The sequence below is a fragment of the Amia ocellicauda genome, chromosome 1 (assembly GCF_036373705.1).
Source record: "Amia ocellicauda isolate fAmiCal2 chromosome 1, fAmiCal2.hap1, whole genome shotgun sequence".
NCBI lineage: Eukaryota > Metazoa > Chordata > Actinopteri > Amiiformes > Amiidae > Amia > Amia ocellicauda.
In genome coordinates, this window is record NC_089850.1 from 29,341,662 (window position 1) to 29,366,222 (window position 24,561).

A 24,561-nucleotide genomic window follows, 5' to 3' on the forward strand; every position below is an offset into this window, starting at 1 on the left:
TTATTCAGCATTGTAGGAGAAATGTTTCGACAGCCAGTCCAGTGGCAGTCACACTCATTTCACAGCGCTGAGATGGCATTCCTGGACGAACCGCGGGAGTCCTTGTGCAAATACAACTATACAGCCGTCATAAGAGCTCCGATTGTTAAACTCGGGTCATCTAGTCAAGTCTCCTATTAAAGTCATTCAACTCTTTGCATTTTTTTTTTAAAGGGGGGGTGGGGGGGTTGGGGGGGGACCCTGTCCTGAAGCAGCACCAGTCAATTGTTCTTGGCTCGTCTCAGATGTTTTTTCTGACTTGGAGACAGACTCATGACTAGTGTGAAATAATATGAGTTATTGCAGTTTTTTTTATCTGGTTCACTGGTTCACGTGGGGGTGGGCGATGTTTCACTTGAATCACCACCACCTCTCCTCCAGTTGTGCAAATAATGAGAAATGTTTTTTTACAGCAGATTATACAATTACAAATGTGTATACATACACAAGGAGGCAGTTTTGTATGCTCAGTAAGTATATAAAACCAAAGTTAATAAATAAAGCAAAATATTGTATTCTTCTAGGAATGAAGATTGTATTGTACTTGTATTATTATGAATGTGTTTTAACATGTTATTGAGGTTTAGCTTTTGAAGGTGAGTGAAGTCTCTTGTCTGTTCTGTTTTAAATGTCAGAGCATGCATCATAGTGTGCCCTACTCCCCCTGAGAATCTATGTTGCCTCCTATATTATCTATATTGAGATGATCATAACCTGAAGTGGAGCAAGGAGAATCAATCTCCTAGTGGACAAGTGTCTTTCCTTGTCATTGGGTCAAAATATAGTCTACTTTAACCCTGTGTGCTGGGAATCACATTCCAGGCTTTGTGTTTGTCATGCTCTGTCATATCCACTTTCTTTTCACCCCATCCTCTGGGTCTGCTTGTGGCTTATCTCTCTTTAATGAACTGCCAGTGGTATGGACAACTCAATACTCCCTACGTGCAGTTAAAATTCATGATTCAATTAAAAGGAAGGTGTATATTCCATTCCTCACCAGTAAAAAAAACAACTAATGAATAATTCTAAGATATGTAGGTCAAAGATAAACAATCAAGGTTTCGAAATGTTCCTGCTTCCAGTGACCTGTTGTCATTATCAAATGCATGTTGCTACATAACTCCAGAAACTGAACATTATTCCCCTTTTGGGAAAATAAAAACAATCCAATCTTAATATTTCCTGGCTTGAATCACCAATTAACAAAAAAGAAGTGGTACAAAGGATGTAGAACTCACAACAAGGAGTACATTTAAGCTGCTCTGAAGAATTGAACATGAGTAGTTTGAAAAGTCATGAACCTAATAGAGAGCGACCAGAAACCATTGCTGTTGCATCTACATAAAGTCTGTTTAATATACTGCCACATCAATCTATCCTACATTGCGTACAGCTGTTTTGTCTTTCGCGGATAGAGCACATTGTATGTTAAAAGTAAAAACCTCAGATGCTGTGCTGTCAAGAATGAACCACATTGATCCAAAGAAAATTATGAAAGGACTGATTTACTTAAGTTTACCATTCCTCATGGTCCTAATGTAGAAGACAAAACATAAATCCACGTAGAATATTGTGACTTGGCTTTTTTGGGTGGGCTTACAGTGTAACGGTAATAGCAGTGGTACCTGGTGTGTCCTTGTATATTAGGCTCTTTGCAGACAATCCTGTTCGTCTTCATCTTCAAATGTAGAAGACCATAACAGAACACCCAGCACTGTAAGATAGGGTCCGAGATCGGCTGGAATGGGAGCACAATGTTGAATACTCCAGCACCGGTTAACTGTAGTCCTGGTTCTGAGTTCTGTCTTTTCTCTTCTCTTTTTCATACTACTGGGTTTACTGCTTTAAAACCCAGGTCATCTCTGCTGGAGGAGAGAGTCATGTTAATGATGTCCACGTCTTTATGTCGCTCTCGTCTGTTTTCCAGATTACAGGAAAATGGGGAACTTGACAGGCACGGTGAGAAAGATCACCCCGACGATGGAGGCCCTAAAGGTGCTCTACCACCGCATGAAACACGAGTATGACTTTTACAACTTCATCAGGGACCAGTTCCACCTGATGAAGAGGAAAATAGGTTTGAAGTCACATTCACGCACAACTCACACCCCCCACTTCCCCCTGGGCATGGAGCTCAGCACACTCCAACCAGCGGAGGAGGAGGAGGAGGAGGAGGAGGAGCAGCCGCAGCAGCAGCAGCAGGAGGTGGAGGAAGAAGAGGAGGAGGAGGAAGAGGAGGAGGATGCCCACAGCTGGCTGGTGCAGCCCTGAGCAAAGCTGTAGAGACCCCAGTGCCAGGGGCCAGGTTCTCTGTGTTGACTGCAGCCTCCCCAGCAGCCCGGGGGGATGTGGATGAAGATGATTGTCCGTGTTTTTACGGATGCTGGTTTTTCCATTTGGGTGCGCAGACTGAGGAAGTGATTGTTCTTGTTGTTTTTATTTTAAACAATAACGTTTGGTCACTTACAGGGGCCTTCCTAACCATGCATCTCCAGGTGAGATATGGACGATTTGGATCTTTAAGAACTGGTAAAGGAGAAACTTCCTTAGGAGAAAAACCTGTTCTCCTTTCTTTAACTTAAGAAAAATCATATTGGATCCTTAAGATGGACCCTGAAGATGGAGCAGCACATCCTTTAGATCTACCAGTTGACATGTTGATTGTGACAGCCATTGGGCTTCCATGGTCACTGCAGAGTCTCCACTGTCCCAAGCTGCAATAAGGTTACACTAATTGGGTGTGTTTTCTGGCCAAACATCCTCCAGTGTTTGTCATGTTCACAATTGTTTCTTCGTGTGGATAGAGGATTAAAATAACATCTCTGTATATTCACATAGCAGCTGACACTTGCAGATAAGACATGGCTGATATTCATCTCTGTCTTGTTTGTGAGTTACAGAAATGAAATGGTATACACTGTATTTTTATTATTATTATTATTGTCTGATTTAATTGTTAACCAGACTTTAACAAGGCTAGTCAAGGGCAGCAGAAAGCGAACAGCTGGTCCTGCAGTGACAGAACGTGTGCTCCCTTGTCTTTGAGTTGAGACTCTGGGCCGTCAATGGAAAGCGTCTGAATCATGGTAATAAAGGAAAGCGGAACTTGTGGCTTTGTGCCTGAGATTCATTACCCACTATATCTCCAGATTGCAGATACCGAGTATGGAACTAGATGGGCATATCAATGTCGTACCAAATCAAATGATTGAAAATCAAACTAAGATATGGGTCTGTAATGGCTGCGAGTGCCATGTTGCCCTTCAATCAGCAGAAACTTTGTGCAAAATGTCACAATTAATAGTATGGGATGGCAGAGCCTAGTTTTATTTTTTTTAAACAGATTTGTCACAGCTCTGCCACAAACTACCATAGTTAATGGTTAAAAGCAAAGCACATTTGATGGACAACGTTCTATGGTGTCACTACATTCAAATAATCCAGTGAACTGTAAAGATGCACATTAGTTGAAAGTTGAGTGCACTGCATACATTTGAAGGCATACATTATGCGAATTTAGATTCATCATTACAGTTAAAATCTGTTACAACCCTGACATCCCAAGCATAAGCAATAATGTATGCCGACTATGAGATTCATTTGTTATTCAATTTGCATCAGATGTTGGCACATAATGTTTATTGTTGCATTGTATTATCTGGTATAAATACACTTGCCATACTACATGCCAGTCTAATATATAGCTTATATAGTTTAATTTAAAAAAATACTTTATTCTGAATTATCGTTTGACAGATTAATTTATTGTTTGTATTCAGTCGCATTCCAGATTTAAGTTTCTCAGGAAAAGAGTGTTGTTGTTTTTAAACATTGTGCTTAGGCATCTCAAATTATCTGATGACATTGTATGTAAATTAAAAATGTTTTGGAGCCGCTTGAACCCTTTTTTCCATAAACATAGAAAGAGAAACCTGCAGTAGTTAGAGTGAGAGATAACACTGAATTAAACTAAAGGTCCTGTTTTCTTGGACAGTTGTATCAATTGCCAAATTACCTTCAGATTAATCTTTTAGCAGTCTTGTGTTTATGTTTATATGTGTGTGTATGTGTATATATACACAAAGAGAGCAGCACAAAGCAATTGTGTGCATTAAAAAAAATCTATGATAGACAATGAGAGAAGAGGAGATTCCCGTGTTCTGTCCTCTGTCCTATTGGCTGCGAATCTTGAAATTTTAATTGGGTATTCTTTTAATTTATACACAGTCAATGAAGACACTTGAAAAAGCAGGTTCCCTTTTTTGACATTACCCTGCATTTGTGCCTCTGAGAACCATTTTACAGAGGGATCTATACAGAGAGGCTTTCAGTGACTTTTCTTTGAAACTGGTGGGTGGGAAATTTTAAATAACATTTATAAACTAATTCACTAAATTCAATTTTCAAAGCGCTTGTTCTGTGCTCTCTTCAGAGAACTTTGCTATTGTATGCTATGCATTGTAATGAATATATGGAAACTTACAGTATGCCTGTTTCGCTTACAATAAGGTTTCAGACATTTGTAACATTTCTCAAATATATTATTTGAAAGCAAATCGATCATGAATGCATAATGTCTTTTTCTTTCTGTTCTTGCACTGGCTGAGCAAGAGAAGAATACCGATGTGGCAGTGTTCGTTAAAACTAGAAATTCCAGAGATTTTTTCAACAGCTTGCAAACCTGATGCAGAAGGTACATACCAACCTATTCAGAGCAGTGTGGTGCAACAGTAGTCAACTGAAGACCATTCACCTGGAATAACTGTTGGTATTCGCTGCTCTCCCTTTTGTGTCTAGTCAATTACATGTTGGTATCTAAAGAGCCACACAATTGAGGTTCTGCTAACAGTGGTCGCTAAGATGCTCACATTGATGTTCAGTGCTTTGAATAAAAGCTAGACTAAAGAAAAAATATTGACGATATGCCATTTTTTCCTCCCCTATGATATATCAACACACATTTTGTCTTAGGGTATATGTAAATGCTATGTATATATGTTTTATATTTATTATGATTTTTTCATTTCTGGTTATATAGTAAATTTCTTCTTAGTTTATTGCTTAATCTACATATATAAGTGTGCATTGGATTTCAGTACATTAATTTATTAGATACATTCAGTAAAGGCTGTAATCCTTTTCTACCAGTAGAGGGTAGTCTTAACATGTTGCAAAGAAAGGCCATTAAAACTGCATAAATCTCAAGTTTGAGGCCATAATTGCATGGGTTCGCTGACTGTACTTAGGTTGTTGTTTTTTGTATGACTGTCAAAAAAACTAAAACTAAACTTTTAGCAATGTGTGACACTACTACCAGTCAGAGAAGTATCAGTGATGTCCGCCTGCCTTGTTGCAGAATCCCCATCTGAAACTGCTCAGTACTGTGCTTACTTTGTGTTCATCTGTAAATTGGAAGTCTCTGAAATGATCAACACAGTATTTATTTAAACCATTATAAAATGTATTGGCTTTTATTTCATAAATGTTGACTTTCTACAATGCTCATGTGTACAGCCAAGATCGTTTATTGACTAATTGTGATCATTAAACATAATTAAAAGCAGAGTGATACATGATACAATTATAACATCTTGATCACCTAGCAGTCGCAGGAATGTCAGAGAACCTCGCTTCTGCAGTTCTGAGCGCTCGTTTCCTGCACCACTCAAGTCAAAAATGAATTGCTCAATCCCAAACAACCATTTTAATATCAGCAATTGGGCTGCACATGAGCGACTGGAGTTGTAACAAATCAAGAATGAAAGGTAAATTTAAGGAGAACTCTTATGAAAACATTACAAATTCATATAATTATCCATCCATCCATCTTCAAAACCGCTTATCCTGGTGAGGGTTGCGGGAAAGCCGGAGCTGATCCCAGCAGGCATTGGGCACAAGTCAGGAATACACCCAGAACGGGACGCCAGTCCATCGCTAGGCAACACACACACACACACACACACACACACACACACACACACACACACACACACACAGTGAGGCAGCAGCGCTAACCACCGCACCACCCTCATATAATTATGTATTTATTATTTTATTTTATTATTATTGTTCAGCGCACAACTTCACCCAATGCAGATTTACCCCTTTTAAATGATTATTGAATAAAACTAAATGCCAAAATAATGACAATTAAAAACCTTTTCTCATTTCCTGCATATATGACAGAGTGTGGTTTGTTGTCTATCCTACTCCACACCATTTCCTGCCTCACAATCTGGATGGTAGAGGCCGGTCACTCACGCACTGCTGCACCAGCTGCAGCGTTTCCAGGGCCGTCCCCCAGCTCAGGGAGATGCCTCCCCCCCCGTGGCCGTAATTGTGGACGATGGGCACCTGCCGATTTCTGAACTGGTACATCTCCCTCTCCAGCCTCAAGTTCCTCCTGCCGGGTCTCAAGCCTACTGCATCACCCAGCTGCAGGCTCTTCTGCAGGGAGGGCTCCAGCCTGCAGCAGCGCTCAAATATTTCCACCCTCTCCTCGCCGTCTGCCATCAACCGCCAATCACCGGCCTGCCGCGTGCCCCCGAGCGTGACACTCTTGGCCCCAGGGTAGATATAGGTGAGTCCGTCGCCATCCCTGATGAAGTGTTTCAGCCAGGGTGCGTAGACCTTCAGGATCTGCCCCCGCACCGGGTGGAGCTGCCGGTCGCCTGCCAGGGCCGTGGATCCCAGGCCGGAGCAGTTGACGATGATGTCATAGCCCTGGCAGAGCTGCCCGAAGTCTGTCACCCTCCCAAGCTGAATCTGCCCACCAGCTTTTCTGAATCTGAAAGATTTCTGTATTATTGCAACCAGGAAGAGAGATGCTACTAAGTGTTAAAGCACAGATGATTTTTAATACAGTTCATTCCACTAAGAGTTACCCCCTTCATCCTTCAGTCAAATCATTCTGACTCCCAGCCTGTGGAATGGAGTGCATGGTATATCAAACCCTGGATGAGTTTTTTTGTGAACCAATGCTCACAAGCAAAGCCCTCTGCAATACGGCCCAGTGATACTTTAGGGTACAGCTTTCTGTTGCTCTATTGAGGGAATTTTCATCTTTTTATCACACCTTCAGAAATAGTGAAAGCATACTTATGCTCCCAAATTGAATTGTAATCCTAGGCTCAGAAAACACTTTGGGCACTAGTCTAAACATCACTGCTTAAAATCTGGACGATATCACAGCTGACTGACCTGGTTGCCCCAGGGCAGTGCCTAACTGGCTGAATACTGCAGGGGTGGGATGGAACTGGGCAGGGTTTCCTTACCCTCGTGCTCAACAGTGACCCCTGTAGCTTTTCACCAAGCTGCATTAGGTGCATGGACTTATATATTAATTCAGCTGGGTCATCTCTATAAGACTCTCAGAAATGCATCTGTGGCACAATTCTCCATGGCTCAATGCTATTATGCACCCAGGTCTCTTAGACACTGCAGTTTGGAAAGGTTAACAAAACCCCCAATCAGCCAGTTTGTCCCCCAGGCAAACCCAGTCTATCTGCAGCATAACATTTACTGCGCAATTAAAAGCTTGATTTAACAAAATCTGCAGCTCATGTCATAAGTCAGTTCCACAAATGAGACCTATCGTTTTCTTCGTGTTCTAACTCCAGCTGACTTTTTCCTCAGGCATTACAGATGGACTTAATTGTGACATTTTTTATATACTACTCCTACTAGTCAGACCATTTGTATACATGAAATCCAATACCACTTATTACACTCTTTGCAGTGTTGCCCAGGCTAAATCTGAGGTCCTTCCTCTTGCCATTCAGTTTATTCACTTGCTTCATTTTATTTTTCATCTGTCCACTAACTCAGAGGTACCAAAGGATAACAAGGGGAAGATCCGATACAAGATGCATGGATTCACACAGATTCTACTCTGCATGGCTAACCTTCCTATTTCTATTTCTCCCTAGTTAAATAAAATGCTCATTATGTCAAGGCACTTACCTGTACATTATATTCTCTGAACAATTCCAGAACTGGGCAGTCTTTCTGATAAGTGAATGTTTGAATAACATAAACCAGAAATGCCAGTCAAAGAACCAATGGCAACAATGCAATTCTCCAGATGATACTATCCCTTGAAAACTTAACGTTCCTTGAAAAAGCTTACTTATATATCCTATACGTACTGTACAGTGTTTTGCGACAAATGCCTTTGTGAAGTTTAGTCCTAGCTCAGCCTTGATTTTAATTAAAACAAAAAACTAAACTAATAACTGTTCTTTCTAACACTGAAACCAGAAAATAAAGTAATGACTGCCTAAGAGATTATCAAGAGGTAATTCAGAATACACCAAAAAGCTGCAGAATTGTATTCGATTTCATCATTTATTTTGTAATTGTATTTTTAATATTCCTTGTGTTATACTGGTCGAGACCAATGTTTCATCATTCTCTGGTGAAGTCTATCCTTTCTGCTGGAAATAGCCAGAGCGTTTTGAGGTTTCACACCCACTGGCTGGCAATCATGTATACTCACTGTCCGGTCTTTCTTGGAAATTGGGACCTACATGTGAGAGGCTCAGGTTTCTTTGCACAACTATTTCCTAGTTGGGATGCTAGCCATGACCCTTAAGGCACGTGATACATTACATAGCAGTAAGCAAATAATTTGAACATTAATAGCCAACACTGTTAATAATAAACTTGTAACGTTTCTCAAAGGCAAGGTGTATAGATCCAAGTGCAGGCTCCTAGTAGCAAAGCAGAAAGGCAAACAATCCAAGAGGGGAAATCCAGAAGGGAAAACAGGAACAGTTCAGGGTCGCTCGATCAGGCAAACAGGTTAAACTGGGAGATCCAAAAGAGGTGGTCAGGGACAGGAAAACAGGAGTCTAAACACGGTAGGTAAACAAGGAAGAATGCTCAGAGATGTTTCAGAAGAGAAGACAAGACTTAGCGATTATACTAAGGAACAAAGGGGTTTATATACTGTGTTTAGGGAGAAAGGGATGACTGGGTACAGGGTGAAAGACCAATGGGGAGAGGGGAAAGACAGAACAAGTGCACGTGAATAAAAGGAATGTAATGTGACTGAGTGATCCGGGAACTGAGAGAAAGAAGCACAGGGATTAATACTCGGGAGAGAGAGACCTCTGGTGGTGAGCTGAATGAATAGCAGGTGAGACCGTGACAAAACTCACCCAGAAGAGACACATTCTATCAGGACTGGTGTGTTTGTGTGCAATAATGCGGAGGGCAAGGGTCCGTCTTTACATGCTCTTAGTCCTTCCACCAATAACTGTTACTGAAGAACATCAACAACTCTACACTATTACAGTTGCTTACGGACTTGCATGCTTTAGCCAGAAGTAAACGTGTACCTTGTTATACTTGTATTAACGGTTATATATATGATCGTTCTCCAAGCTGTCGCTTCTTGTTTAACTTATTTTGCCTCCTCAATGTTGCTACGATATTCCTAATTGTTTCTTCTCTTTACTCTTTTTACCATATACTATCTAAAAGGTCTGCTGAATAGACTGAAAGTCTTATTTCACTCTTGGTAGGTATAAACCTACCTGGTGCCCAACAAAGCAATACAGAACAGTTACAACTTACTATTTTGATCATTCTGGGGATGGATTAACCAAAAGTTATGTGGTTAATTGGAACTGCCATGCAATAATAAATGTATGGTATGAATGTACCAAAAACATGTGCATTAACATACTTCTATTCTGTAATTAAATATGCAATAATAAAGTGTACAGTCAAAATGGATTATCTTGTGGGAATTTCAACCTACCTTTTCTCAAGCCAAGGCAGATAGGTAAGGCACTCGCACTTAATGGTGGTAAAGGCGTGTCCAAATTTGTGCTGTGGGAACTTCTTTAGCTCAGCATCTGTCATGAAACGAAATCCCAGGACATCTTGTGACCAGAAAGGCCTTTTCTCTCTGGGCACCTCCCGAAAAATCTCCCATCTTATTTACAAAAGAAAAAAAAAAAGTTAGATTCTAGACATTAATGAAGCTTAGATTCCCAACAAAGTGTTGGTTTTGGGATCCATCAATGTATCTACATATACTTTGTGTGTTTGTATTTTGTTTTAAAACTATTCCTGAATAAACTACATCAATCAATAGTAGTCATGGGATGTGTTTATATTTTCATAATTTGGAGGGCCAGTTGCTGATATTCGTTGCAATACATTAACAAATGCTGTGATTGCTGATATCCTGCAAAGTTGAAAATTGTCCGCGTATAACTCTTGCTCTCATTCTATTCCTGGTCCCCAGTCAATTAAAAGCAGAATGCAGCACGCTGCTGCCTCATGGTTGGGTGGGAGTATCCGTTGTTTTCCATTTTTAGCCCTTGTGCTGGTTGTTTTGCCCCACAACCTGTGCCTGTGCAGACTTCTTTCTCACATTTTTTTGTATATATGTATAAGTCGACAGTCTTCTTAATTTTAGGAGCTTCCTGATGAAAGCTGCCGTGCTCACCCGAATACCAAGAACACGCCCGCATCTGCAGCCTCTGAGGATTCAGAAATAGCCAACAGATGATCGAACGTATTCTTAAACCAGCGCTTTTGCCGATCCACTGGAATATCTGTGGAGCAAATTTATGAAAGTATATGGCAACTTATTCTAGAACAGCCTGGTCTTGCAACCTGACTGGAGTGTCACTTCTAATATGCTACTTAAATTCATTACGTTCATGTAACTCTTTTGGAATATTGCCAATGATTCCAGAAATATCTGATGCATTACAAGCTTTATCAGGAAAATCATTGTGTATATTTCAATGTACTGAAAATGTATTTATCAGTTTAAATGTGTGCATATTCAGACAGACATTCATTTTTTATTGGCCTTTTTAATGGACATGTTCTATGATCTCCCCACCTGGGAATAGAGGAGCATGGAGCATCCCTGCAGCTACGTCGCTGGTAGTGTCAGGGGAACACTTCTCAGCCAGGACGGTCACAGAGCAGTGTGGAATGGACTCCGCGATGCACACTGCCGTCGAGAGGCCTACGACTCCAGCCCCCACCACAATGATTCTGACGCGCTCCATAATCTCTGCTGGGGGAAAAAAACGTGGTTACAGACAAAAAGATAATTAGCAATCACACTCATTTTATACCCAGAACTGGATAAGAGAATACCTGATTAGAGAAACCTATCAAAAAGAAGAAATATCACTGATGTGGAGATACAGCTAGTTGCATTAATTCTGGTAAAAGTGTGGACTACAGGAGTCTCCTAAAACACACAGATGTACATGGTTTGTATGAAAACATGACAATTCAAAAGTAACTTTGAGCCAGTCTTAGCAATATAGTGCACATGAACTGTGAATAACTCATAACTGAGTCTGAGCAATGCTTTCAAAAATATTTTAAACAACATGCCCTTTCATTGTTAAAGTATATTAAATACAATCTTGCCTGCACTTTTATTAGAACAAGGCTGTATGACTTATATTTTATATGAACTGTGTATTTTACCTATTCACTTCGTGTAATTTTTAAACTAATTTGTATTATGCCTGATTTGTAATTGTATACGATATCTTTGCACTTTTGTTTTGCTTCTGTTGTATCCTGTAAGTTGCCCTGGATAAGAACTAATCCTGTCTGAGAACTAATATTGGTAACAGCATCCATGAACTGGCTTGACTTCCCAAGATATGGAAAGGCTGCCAAAAGCATTGCACTGTTTTGCTAGAATACCAACATCAAACTGATGTGCACACATTACCACTCGACTGGAGAAGCCAGATGAGTCCAGATATAGCAAGCGGAGATGGAATACATGGATCTGGTCACAGATCTTAAAAACCTAATAAAATAAATCAAAAACATTTACATTTGTTTGGGGGAAATGCTGTATTAGCATTCCGTAGATTGCTACACTCACATTCCTGACCTTGCTTGGTTTTGTTTTTAAGCATGGTATCAATTGTAAATGTCAAAAAGTAGATTTTTTTTTAAAATCTCAGGTTTATCTTTACAGTATGCCTTTGTTCAGCTTTCTTGTAATACAAAACTGAAGACTGGAGATAATTCAAAGCATTCATCAAACTTGGAACACTACAGAAAAACTTCAATTGATTACCCCTGACAAAGATGGATCTGCATGATTACAAATCACACAACTCTGAAGCTTCCCAGCGTTATACAAACTTGAAGAGAGCATTTTTGTATCAAGGTATATTTATGAGTTGTTTTTTTATTCTAAACTACATTGGTAGAATTGTGTTGGGCTGTAAATTACATCATATAATTGCGGTCTTATTAATCAGAATTAAATCAGTATGATCTGGTGTTACCTTTGTTCTGAGGATCGGCACACAGATCTTTATGTATTTATTAATTATATTGCGGCGTTTTAGGCTCTTATGCTAAGTGGATACAGCAGCACTTGACCTCTGACCCCAGTATTTCCTACTAATTAACATCAGCTCGCCAGCTGCCCCGCGCCCACCCCACACACCGTGTTTAGCACAAGCCTAAATGGAAAACAGGAGAAATGTGTTATAGATTTGATATACATGTAAAATACACAGATGTGTATGTGCTATACCTTTATTTCCGTGTCCATACGTGAATCGGCTATGCCCGTTTGAAGGTCAGACGTGGATGCACCGCGGCGCAGGTGCGTACTTTGCCCTCGGAGTCAATATAGGCCGACTTTCCGGTTCATTTAAAGCAGTCAAACAACGTTAAGGTATATTGGCAATCAGGACATTTCTATTTGTTTGTTTTCAATTCAGGAATAATTGTAATTCGATGTTTACCTAAAACATCAGCAAAACAACATGTACAAGAAACGGTCACTAGAGATGAATGCAGCCTGTTAAATACATCCGTGTAGAGAGCCTGTGATCATATGCATTGCATTCAAACTGTATGTAGTGCATCTAAAAACTGCAGTATATTCACAAATAATCTATCTAAAAGATATGTAAGACTAAACTATGGACACTGTGTATTATAATGATATAATCTACAGTTCAATATCTGTCATTGTGCTACATTGAGGGATCTTTAAACACTCCTCCACAATAATGTATGTAGATTTGTTATTTTAGTAGCTTAGGATGTTGTTTCCCAAACCTACCAGTTTTATTTTACATATATTTTTAATACTTGTGCATTGTGTATTGTGTTGAACTTTTTTAATGTAATGTTACCACTTGCCATTTTGAAGGATCATAGTTTAAAAAATCCAGCAGTAGATATTCTTCATATTCAGTATATTAGTATCTGAGGAGAGTGTCTTCGGCTTTCAAATATATAAATTTGGAGGAATGAATGATCAAATATAGCTGTATTGATCATTTGTCCTCTAATTTTGCCCCACCTGTGCTTATTTTGTGGTACCCTATCTCAAAAATCATACAGTAGATATTTTTCATAATTGTAAGCTACTACCTAAGGAGTCTTTTCTACACTGACCAGTTTTCAAATATATATTGCTTCCAAATACTGAGAAATAGATTATATATTTTTAAAAATATGTTCTTCTTTGTAAGTTGCCCACTTGTACCCACTTTGAGAGATCAGATTTTAAAACACCCTATAGTAGATTTTCTTCAAATGTCTTGCATTAGTGGCCTGGTTTTACTCCTGACCTGAATCATCCCTTTAAAGTTTAAACAAAGATCATCAACATCTCTATTAACTAAAATCTTTATTATCCCTTTGGTGCTCTGTCTTTTGTGTTCACAGTAAACATAAAGATACGTTTCAATGTCCATATTTGTTATGTAAACATAATTTTAGCTGCTTACAATACACATTTTTATATACAATAACCTTGTGTTGCTATTGCAGTTATGTGGACAACTAATCTAACACGAAATATGGTAAACCATTAATTGACAACAAGTCTTGTATGTTCCACTGTTTCTAATGGTCAAGGGGTGCAGCAATGTAAAAGAGCAAGGACTAGTTGTTGTATAAGCCCTGGGGTGTTTCAGATGTATGGGCTACATTTATATTCACTTTACACCACATGAATCTGCATGAATAAACTATTTTGTAAGCAATGGCTGCTGCTAAGTCTATCACCCCATGAATGCATAATGAACCTTCAAAGGTTTAAAACTACCTAGACATTCCTGGATAGGGAACAAAGCTTTTAAATGCAGCTCTACAGGGCATTATAAGGGCTTTGAATTGCTGACCAGCAAAAAAATCTGCCATCAAAAACAGAATGATTGAGCTGAATTACTCAGCCATGAGAGAGAAGGCAACACGCCAAAAGGTCAAATGATTAAGACGTTGCTGGTGGTCAAAGCATATTATCTTATGTGTCTTTCCCAAACGTGAAAAGAAAAAACCTTACCAATATCAGTTTTGGGGCTGCCATGACAAAATGTTAATCTTTGCAAAGACATTTAAATGAACTGCATGAATACAGTTCAACAAGACCTCTTAAAAGCTTATTCACACAGTTCTGCAAGCTCCAGCACTGGCTTAATTCTCCAGCACTAGTCCTTCATTACACAACTATCCTTTGTACCAAAGATTGAGGAACAATTCATGAGAGGGAAAAGGGTGTATTATGACTAGTAATACAATGGTTTTCAACCTCATCCGAGTCCAATGATTTCCACACAGAATTATTTGAACAATCAGTGGTAGTCACGACAGGTTTACTAAATGTTGTAACCACTTTACACGGTGAAATACGGTAAAAAGACTATATTACTGGACCTGAAATAAACACTGTAATCCTATAGATCTATGTGTACCCATAGACGATCACAACAGGGTCAACTGGTATTGTTTTCGGGTTTCTATTATCCAAATCAAGGCATACTGTAACATATTAAATTCAGACAACAAAAAAGAAATACATTGGGAAGTAATTTGTACACCAGCAAGAGTGGCAAATGTGTTGTGAAACTCATTCATATGGGCCTACATGCATTTCAGTAGGAATGCGACGTTTCAAACTAACGTCTTCACCACTAAATACCTATATATTGAAATAAATACTTACATTGTGGGTTTAGTTTGCACTCATTTAGCATAACACGCTTCCGTTATTCTCCTTGGGTCGTTGCAATATAATAAAATATACGTTTTAGCGTGTTCTTCTTTGATTAATTAGTAAAAGCAGCAGGATCGCAGCCCACATCCAGTCACTAGACGCACCGAGCTGAAGGCCACAGGGGATACCGTAAAGCACATAGTATAGGACCATTAAAACTGTGTATACTTATCACCGTAATTGTTATCATCATGATTTGTGTGTGTTTTATACACGGTCACAAATCTTACTGCAAAGATGAGTGAAATCTGACATTAACTGGACAGTGACTTAGCTAGGGAACAGGCACTGCGTCTGGTCTTTCCAGTCAGGGGCAATCTGACATTGCTTGACTGTTGCAGAAAACATGGCGCATGAACGCCATGTCATCGAAAATAAATTAATCATTTATAAAAACATCCTTCAGCTCTAAATATGCACTTCAGAGAAAATGTGTACACTTGGATTTATGCAGATATGTACTTCAAAGGAGATTTGAGCCTTCAGTACATTGTGCTGCCATGGTGTTTAGTTTTTATTTTTTTATCCAGCATAATTGAACATAACACATTGGCCATGATATTCCCCCAAATATTACTCTTTGGTTAAAATCCACTGGCAACAAGCAAATGTATACTTGATCAGTATCAGATTACCTTAGATTAATTATTATAATGTCATTATGAGTTTTTATCAATTGACACAGTCTAAAACATTCTGTCCTTAGGGTGTTTTAATAGGAAAATATTTGTTTGCATCAAAAGTCAACAACCATGCACTTTTGTATCTCATTTTTGTTTTAATATAGTAATTACCCCCTCCATCTTCTCTTCAAGAAAGTTTTAGTTTTCCTGGAAATGGTCTGCATTGTCTGTTTTTTGGAAACACAGCCAAGACATTTCTGATGATATTCCTGTCTAGGAAAGGGGCGGGAATTAAATATTAAGACATCAATGACGTTTGAACTCAAAAGTAACTCAATAATGTTACATCTTTATTAAACATTTTGTTCTGATGTACAAAATCCCCATGAGGCAGTTCAAAATGAGCTCAGTTTCCTACACAACATAGGAAATACCAGGCATATATACAACAGCAGTCTTGTGTAAACATTAGTCTCATTTTGGCATAGAGCTATGAAGCATAAGCTTTTTATTTTCATGTTCATGCAATATATAAAGAAGCTACACAGTGATGTAACAAAATTACTTGTTTCTTAAATGAATTCAAATGCATGTGTAATATTTGTACACTATGTCAACCAAAAGGAAGGAAAAGGTGCCAGAAAGATGCCTCATGTTTAAGGCACCTTCCATCCCTTGACACAAACACACATATGAAAATCATGTATGGGTCAATGACAAATTAAGGTTTTCAAAATGGAAAGAAAAAAAAAACAATTTAAATATCGTTTGCTTTATTTAAATAAATCTATTTAAAAAGTGTTTGTATGTATATGTAATGGGTGTAACATAAAATGTATTAATAGTTTCACCTATGAGATGTATTTAAGTTAGATCAATGCAAAATAAATTAGTTTGATTGAGAGACCATGCTTTGCGCATGTGCGAGACAACGCGCCCTCGCCATTTTTCTCACTGCCTTTTTTGTGCGCCTTTTCACCTTCTGGCTGCAACGGCAAGAGACACGACTGCAGGTATTCATTTTTGCAGTAGTTTAGAATGTACCTCACTACATGCATAACATGCATTCTGTAATATTGACCGAAATATGTGCAACCATTAAGCCATGCGAATTTTGCACCGTTTTGTCCGAGTTGGCAGGCTAGCTGGCTAGTCTAGGTAGGTACTGTACAACAGCCTAAGTTATATGGCGTTGATTTTTAATGATACCTAGCTAGCTAACATTTCTTAGAATCTGCCGCCACTTTCTGAAATGTCTTGTTAACGAAATGGACCGAAAACACAAGGTTAACACTAGATAACTAGCTAGCCTAACACTGTTTGAGGTCAAATATTGCATGCACGTCTAATGTGGTTGCAGCTATTGCGAATTCACGCTTGTTTAATATACAATGTTAATTCCCACATAGTATCTAATTTAAGGAAATGTAAATAATGCAAGCATGTACTGTATATGTATGTTCAATATTGCAGTAAAACGATTGCTAGTCCCATATGCGTGGACTACATTTTAGGCAGACTCATGGGCATTTTAGGGGCAGTTATCACTATCCTTGTCCATACACAGATTGCCCCTGTATGTTTAATACATGGAGTAAGCTACTAAATCACACATACAAAAGTCATGGTAAACCGCAAACTTCAAAGTAGGGCTGAACGATTAATCGAAATCGAATCGCAATTGCAATTGGAGACGTTGCGATTAGCTAATCGCAAAAGGCTGCAATGTGGATGCGATATGAAAAATATGCAGCGAGTCTGTCCCAGAGCAAAAGCATGACTTCTCTCTTTGTGTGGCTGTCTTACTAACCAATAGAGTGAGCGCATCTCCGTTCTCCCCAATCAGCGCTGCCCAGCCAACTGCGTAAACGCTCACCATTTAAAAAAAAAAACAGGAAAGTGCGGTGGAGTGGGATTATGGCGTCTGCAGAGTCAGAACGATCATTAGGCGAATTAATACCAAAGAAAAACATCACTTTGGTAATATGGGATTATTTCGGCTTCGAAGTGACAGACACCGAACAAAAAAAGGTAATTTGTAAGAGCTGTCGTGGAATTGTTGCCACAACACGTGGGAATACAACAAACCTCCACCAGCACTTGAAAAAGCACCACAGGCGGCTGTTTTAGGAGTGCTAAAAAGTCGACTGAAAGTACTGCCAGTGACGCTCAGTCTAGTAGCAAGCAACAGCAAAGTACAATTTCAGAGTTGTTTGCGGCTGTTACACTATTTGAAAAGACTTCACAAAGGCACCAGGAGATCACTAACGCCATAACCCACTACCTCGCTAAAGACATAGTGCTTTTAATGCAGTGACCAAAGAGGGGTTTAAAAACCTCATCTGAATGCTGGACAGGAGATATACAATTCCCTCTCGCACATATTTTAGCTGAGTTGCAATCCCACAGCTGTACATTGAATATAGGAATAAAGTTGAGACGGAATTGAGACACGTGGAATTTACACCCAACAACAGACTTGTGGTCAAGCAGGACGACCGAACCGTATCTTGGTCTCACTGTGCACTTTATCAATGATTACTTCGAGCTGAATAGTCGCTGTCTGCAAATGGCATACTTCCCTGTAGACCACATGGGACAGAATATTGCCCATGGACTAAGGGAGTGTTTATCCAGTTGGCATGTGAACAAAGAGGGACAGACGTGCATAACCACTGATAATGTAGCAAACGTTGTCAAAGCTGTGGAGTTAAACGAATGGACAGACTTCAGTGTTTTGCCAAAGGCTGCATCTTGCCATTGGTAAATAGGCCTCTCCCTATGGGTGTGTACTAGTTAGTTGCAATATGCTTGTTTATTATCTTTAAGTGTTGCTTTTGTCTTTTAGATGTTATTGTTTGAATATAATCACTTTGAGACTAATTGTTTGTATAACTTAATTACCTGCTTTATGATTTATATTTCACTTATTGTTAATTGCATTGCTTTCTGTGAAGCACTCTGCCCTTGGCTTGGTGGAAGGTACATAGGGTTAACTTTCCAAGGCTGAGCAAACTGGCTCGTAAATACCTATGTATACCACCACAAGTTCCCCATCGGAGAGACTCTTTAGTGCTGGCGGAAACGTTGTGACATGTGAGCGCTCATGTTTGAAACCGGCAAAGGTAGACATGTTAGTGTTTTTGGCCAAACATTTGTAAATACTCTACTCAATCAAGTGTTGACTTGGGGAAAAGAAGAAATTTCAGCAAGTGATTGTAAGACTTCGGTTGGAGTCAAGATTTGTTCTGCACTTTATTTTGTAATGCCACTTACTGGCAGAAAATGTTAACAAGTTCAAAGTATTTGTACTTGAATGTGTGCTGTGCAATATTTTAAATGCTGGTTATCTGTCCTGACAGTTTTAGTTGATTGTGAATATTTTGTGTAGCATTTGTGATAATTATTTTGTGTTTTGTCAATATAAGATAGACCTACCTTATTTCTTCCTTTGTTCTTACTGGACATTGTTTGCCTAGAGAAAAGTGAGACTGTTTAATTACTGGATATTTAAAAATAAATTGTAATAAATGTTGGAATCAGTTAATATCTTTTCAGTTATTTTTCTTGAATTAGAATGCATTCTGTAGGCAGCACTGACTGCATTTTAGCAGCAAGAAGCTAACCATCTATTGGATAGAAAGGCACACTGCATCTGCTAGACTACAAGGTAGTGGAGGGGTCTACAGTTAAAGGCATGTTGTTCTCTAATTTAGAGTGTGTACTGCACACTATTGAGAATATTGAGCTGAAGCTTGACTTTACAAAATTAAATCGCAAATCAAATCGCAATCGCAATATCTGTCAGGAAAATTGCAATTAGATATTTTCCCCAAATCGCACAGCCCTACTTCAAAGCCAGTAGAAGCATCTACATTCCAGTGTCATGTGTGCTCATACAGAGACCTAGCAACAGAAAGATTATTTTCAACACATAAATCGACATCTCAGGCATGATGAAACGGTTCCATGTATGTTTCTAGGCAGTGCTTAATTTGTAAATCAGAAGGTGCCGGAACGCAAAGCGTATATGAGAGTGGAGGGTTGACGAATCAGGCGCTGGTCCTTGAACAGAACAGTGCAGAATGTGAGAGCATGGGGGGTGACGGTCAAGAAATGTGAGTGGGGGGGGGCTGACGGGCCAAAAACCTTGAGAGCGGGTGGGGGGGGGGTGGCGACGGTCAAAAAACTGTGAGGGCGGCTGTGATGATGCAGAATTACACCTGCCAAATGTTATTGCTTGCATTTTATTGAAGTTGGAAAATATTGTTGACATTCCAAAGACAGTTATTGATATGGTCCTTTCTGAACTTCACTACATATTAAGCATCTTCACAAAAGCTAACAAAATCATTTTCTGTCTGGTGAAGGTTTGAGATTAGCTGTAAATCTTTATGTTGATGATTTTGAGATTTGTAACCCTCTTGGGACATCTCGTAAGAAGCACAAACTCTGTGGCGTCTATTGGGTTTTGGGTAATTTTCCACCAGGTTCCCATTCAACACTAACCTCAATCTTTTTAGCTGTTCTATGCAAATCTGATGATGTCAAGGCCTATGGCTATGAAAAAGTGTTGGAGCCTCTCTTGCAAGACTTGAGCATATTAGAACAGCACGGTGTCTTTATTTCTCAGCTTGGTCAGTTTGTTAATGGTAGTGTCCAGTGTGTAATAGCTGACAATCTTGGTGCCCATGGAATAGGTGGATTTGTTGAGAGTTTTTCTGGTGGGTCAATATGCAGGTTTTGTACTGGAGATAAATCAGAATTTCAGACTAAGGATGTCAAGTCAGGTGCTTTCCAACTTAGAAACGGAGACATCCATGATGTTCATGTCCAGTCTGCTCTGGAAAATGCAACTATTTGCTGTGGTGTCAAAAAACAGTGTATTATAACAGAGCACCTTTCACATTTTCATGTTAGCACTGGCTATCCTCCTGATATTGTGCATCTCTTTGAGGATGTTGTTCCTGTTGAACTTGCACACTGTAATAGTTTATTGATCTCCAAAAAATACTTCACCTTTGATGGCCTTAACACATTGATCCAGATATTCCCGTACAAATGGGGGGACAAAACCAATCGCCCCCATACCATACCATGCTTTTTCAAATCTAACAACACTATAGATGGCAATGCGCATGAAAATTGGGCCTTGCTAAGATTGCTTCCCTTTGTGATTGGGCAAATTGTGCCAGAAGATGAGCCAGCATGACAGGTGATTCTAGATCTTAAGGACATAGTTGGTTGTGGCCCCTGTTCACACAGATGAGACCATTGCGTATCTTGAGGCCAGAATCTATGATCATAGATAGCGCTATCTTGAACTCTTTCCACAAATCAAGTTCCTATCAAAACATCACTATTTAGAGCACTATCCACAAATGATTTGTTGCTTTGGACCTCTAATTGCACTGTGGACGATGAGATTTGAGGCTAAACATAGCTTCTTCAAGCAGGTTGCTCGTCATACTAATTGCTTTAAGATTATACCTTGTTCACTAGCTATTAAACACCACTTCATGCTTGCCTATCACACACATTCCTCCAGTCTCAAGAAGTCATCCTTAGAGGCTGCGGACGTCTCAATCATGCCTGTTGATGTCCTTAATGAGGGAGTAGTGTCTACTCTGAAGCAGAGATACCCAGATCTGACTGAGGTTCATATAGAAAAAAATGTATCTTGCATATATGGTATATGTGGTATATGTTACAGTGAGGGGATGCTTATTGTACACGGATCTGTAGATGGACTGCCTAAATTTAATGAGATTATTCAACTGTGCATTCTAGGAAGAAGTTGTGTTTTCTAGTGAAACATGTTTGTGCTTGGTATAAGGAGCATTATGGTGGATTTGAGCTGTCTGCCTCTCCCACTAGAGAGGTTGCCCTAATTGAGCTTGGTGACTTGGTAGACCCATATCCCCTTGTGGAGTACATGGTTGGAGGTTTGCGCATGGTAATGTTGAAAAGATTCGTCATCATTAAAGGTTTGTGTCATCGTTAAACCCAAATAGTCTGAGCTCTGGATGCCAGGCTCCTACAGACTTTCTTAAACTATTTGTATTTTCATCTCAAATATAAGCCTAATGTACTGGTCTCTTGTTCTCCTTTTTCCTTTGACTCAAGAAAACTGCCCCTGGATTCTGGAATTCCAGCAACAGTGGAGGAACTACATACATTAGTAAAGACATTCTTTCAATTAAAAGAGGACTTCCGGTTGCAATACATGGATGCTGACTTTAACGAGTTCATGAACCTAACTTCTGTCTTTGAAATTGAACATAAAAGCACACTGAAAGTAATATACATTCCTATCTTGTCACCTGTGGAGCCCTGCATCGCTTTGTACACAGTAGACTCATCTAATGAGATCTTGATTACCACTTGCCCAGAGCCTGAAACCCCTGCTTAGTCAATAGCCTCATCCTGCAGTTATGATACATTGTGCACATCAACCCCACATTCATCCCCAGAAACTCAGCCCTCACTGTTCTCCTCCTGGCCCAGTGTTTTTGTGGTCCCTAAACTCACCTATGAGGCAGAATTTGAGCTACACCAAAAGAATACAGAGTTTGAGACAAATGGCCCAAGGCTGAAAGGAGTTATCCTTGATGGCCTAGCCCAAGAAACGATGAAATACACAAAGTACCCAAAAGACTATCAGTGTGAAGAGGTAGCAGCAGCTTTGACAAGGGCCCATCCTTGTTTGGGGGAGCTGGGATCCATGACAGGGATGGAAACAGTCACTTAAGTATAAAATGCAAAACTTTCTAACAAAGCTTGGGCTACTCGGACATCCTGAAATCCATGTTAACTCCTTGAAGCACAAACGAGAAGGCCAAGGCAAAGCTGCAGCCAATATCAAGAAACCTAGAAAGGCTGAAGTTAACTACATTCCTCTGCACCCAAAAGGTGAAACCACAGAAAGCTTAGAGAATGGGAGAATTGCTTTATTAACTGAAAAAGCGTGACAATGAAGTGGTAATGAAATCAAAAATGGAAAAAACCTTCTCCCACAGATGACTAGAGATTGTGGAGCAGAGGCCCATGATACGAGAGTTCAAAAACAGATAGCCTGCCCTGTTTCAGCAGAGTGAAGTAAGTAAATGTGTATGTTTGTATGTGTAACAATTTTTATTATTTTCCATGATGATTAATGGCTGCACAATTTGAATTTGCCAATAATCCTGCATCCTCATATGGTAGTAATTATAACTAACAAGTAACAAATGGCTGTATTTTGTTAAAAATATTTTTCAGGTGAATGCAGAGTCCTTGTGGATCACCATCAAGCCACTGCAATCAAAGTTCATGTCACAGCTAGACCACTTCTCAGACAAGCTGATACAGATCTTCAAGAGAAAAGGAGGAGTGAAGGGGCAAAGGATCAAAGACGTCTTGGCGATCATAGATTCGGTTAGTAGAAATGCATATAACATCCTTTTCATTTTATTGGGGTGGTTATTGTAAGGTTTTCTTGTCCATCACTGCTCATTTAAACACATTTGATACATGGTGAATGGCCTGTTCATACAGTGCTCTTATCCAAAGCGCTTTACAGTTTTTGCATTTCATTCACCCACTCACACCAATGGCTGTGTAAATCACGCATTTGGCTAAATTCTGTCTTGATTTTAGTGTGACAACATCAACACCAGAAGGGAGTGCATCCTGAGAAGCCTTGTCATTTACCTTAATGAAGATCTAGACGCTTTCTTCAAGGAATATCTGGTAAGTTTATCACAATATGTTCCCCATGAAGTGTCAAACAGTGTTACCCACTCTTATTTCTCCCAAGGCACACTATTTATAATGAGAAAATCCTATGGCACACCATCCCTACCCACGGCTAGATAAATTGCACCAAAATGTGATTTGGCAAATGACATCTGATTTTGACCCCGACAACCAATGAACTGATTGTCTAGTCTGCTTCTATAAACTGCAATTGATGATCTAAGAATACCTTTTTATCTTTTATATAGTTTCCGGTTTGTGGTGTGTGGCATTTTATTTAAAACAAGTGTCCTGTGTTTGTCTTGTTGTTCAGGCCTCCGCCACTGAGGATGCAGATAGGGACATCGTAGTCACAGTCGTGGGGATTTACATGATCCGAAGAGATGGAGATGGGGAGCCAGAGGATGTGGGAATTGTGATCGAAGGCATCAAAGTCCTGAGCAATGTGGGCAGTATCATCATGGGGTTCATCATGGTGTTTGGGCTCATTTATTCCCTTGATCTAAGCTTCCCAGACAACCTCAAGTACACCTTCGAGTTTTTCCAGAAGGTCATAATGAATTTGGATGGGCACAAGCTGAATGCAAAGGTACAGCAGCTGAAAATCAAGTTGTTTGCATAAGAAGGGAAACCCTTGTGTACATTGTTAGTACATTGTGCTTATTTAGTTAGACCTACCTTTTTAGTTTTACATTTGCTTGAGATAGTACATGTAGTACTTATTTAGTTGACCTTTATTTAGTTTCCTCATGATCTTTTGGGAGTTTTTTTTTTTTTTTGGCCTCATGAATCCTTATTCTGACATTTAAAAACAATGTGAGCTGCACATTTTTTATCTCTTTTTTTTTTTTAAATGAAGTTGTTTGCATATAGGGAACACCATGCACATTGTAAGTACATTGTCCTTATTTAGTTAGTCTTACCTTATTTAGTTTACCTTTATTTAGTTTCCTCATGTTCTTTTGCAAGTTTTTTTTTTTTTTTTGACCTCATGGATCCTTATTCTGGCATTTAAAAACAGTGTAAGCTGCACTTTTTTGAGTTTTTAGTGCTTTAATTTCCTGCTCAGTCTGATATGTGTTGTATACACATTTTCAATAAAAACACCAACCAGGTTTTGTCTCTTGTGTGTCT

At 39.3% G+C, this 24,561-nt stretch overlaps 2 protein-coding genes across 3 annotated transcripts in view; one reads left to right on the plus strand and one right to left on the minus strand.

Annotated features, from left to right (window-relative positions):
* Positions 1 to 4,599, plus strand: part of LOC136747845 (uronyl 2-sulfotransferase) — an 84,439-nt gene extending 79,840 nt beyond the window's left edge. Inside the window, exon 8 of the mRNA XM_066701101.1 lies at positions 1,967 to 4,599. Within this exon, the coding sequence (XP_066557198.1) occupies positions 1,967 to 2,310 (344 nt within the window). The 3' untranslated portion in view covers positions 2,311 to 4,599. The remainder of the gene's footprint in view (positions 1 to 1,966) is intronic.
* An 879-nt stretch (positions 4,600 to 5,478) lies between these two features.
* On the minus strand, positions 5,479 to 15,201 carry ddo (D-aspartate oxidase). Of its 2 annotated transcripts, none has more exons than XM_066701125.1 (5): positions 15,017 to 15,201; positions 10,907 to 11,083; positions 10,502 to 10,610; positions 9,806 to 9,982; positions 5,479 to 6,826 (listed from the first exon to the last, which is right to left on the minus strand). In XM_066701125.1, exons 2-5 carry the CDS (start codon positions 11,076 to 11,078, stop codon positions 6,268 to 6,270), a joined length of 1,017 nt encoding a protein of 338 aa, XP_066557222.1. In that variant the 5' UTR covers positions 11,079 to 11,083; positions 15,017 to 15,201; the 3' UTR covers positions 5,479 to 6,267. The 2 variants fall into 2 exon arrangements, with proteins under 2 accessions (XP_066557222.1, XP_066557212.1); XM_066701115.1 differs by having other exon boundaries at positions 10,907 to 11,086.
* Between the last annotated feature and the right edge of the window lie 9,360 nt (positions 15,202 to 24,561).

Bases quoted from the DNA above. Each gene is read 5' to 3' on its own strand.
- ddo (XM_066701115.1), bottom strand. From the start codon at position 15,047: ATGCTAAATGAGTGCAAACTAAACCCACAAT. The intron at 10,611-10,906 runs GTGGGGAGATCA...TTTGCTCCACAG, and splicing joins CCATGCTCCTCTATTCCCAG to ATATTCCAGTGGATCGGCAA. The intron at 6,827-9,805 runs GTAGGTTGAAAT...GAAATCTTTCAG, and splicing joins CTGCCTTGGCTTGAGAAAAG to ATTCAGAAAAGCTGGTGGGC.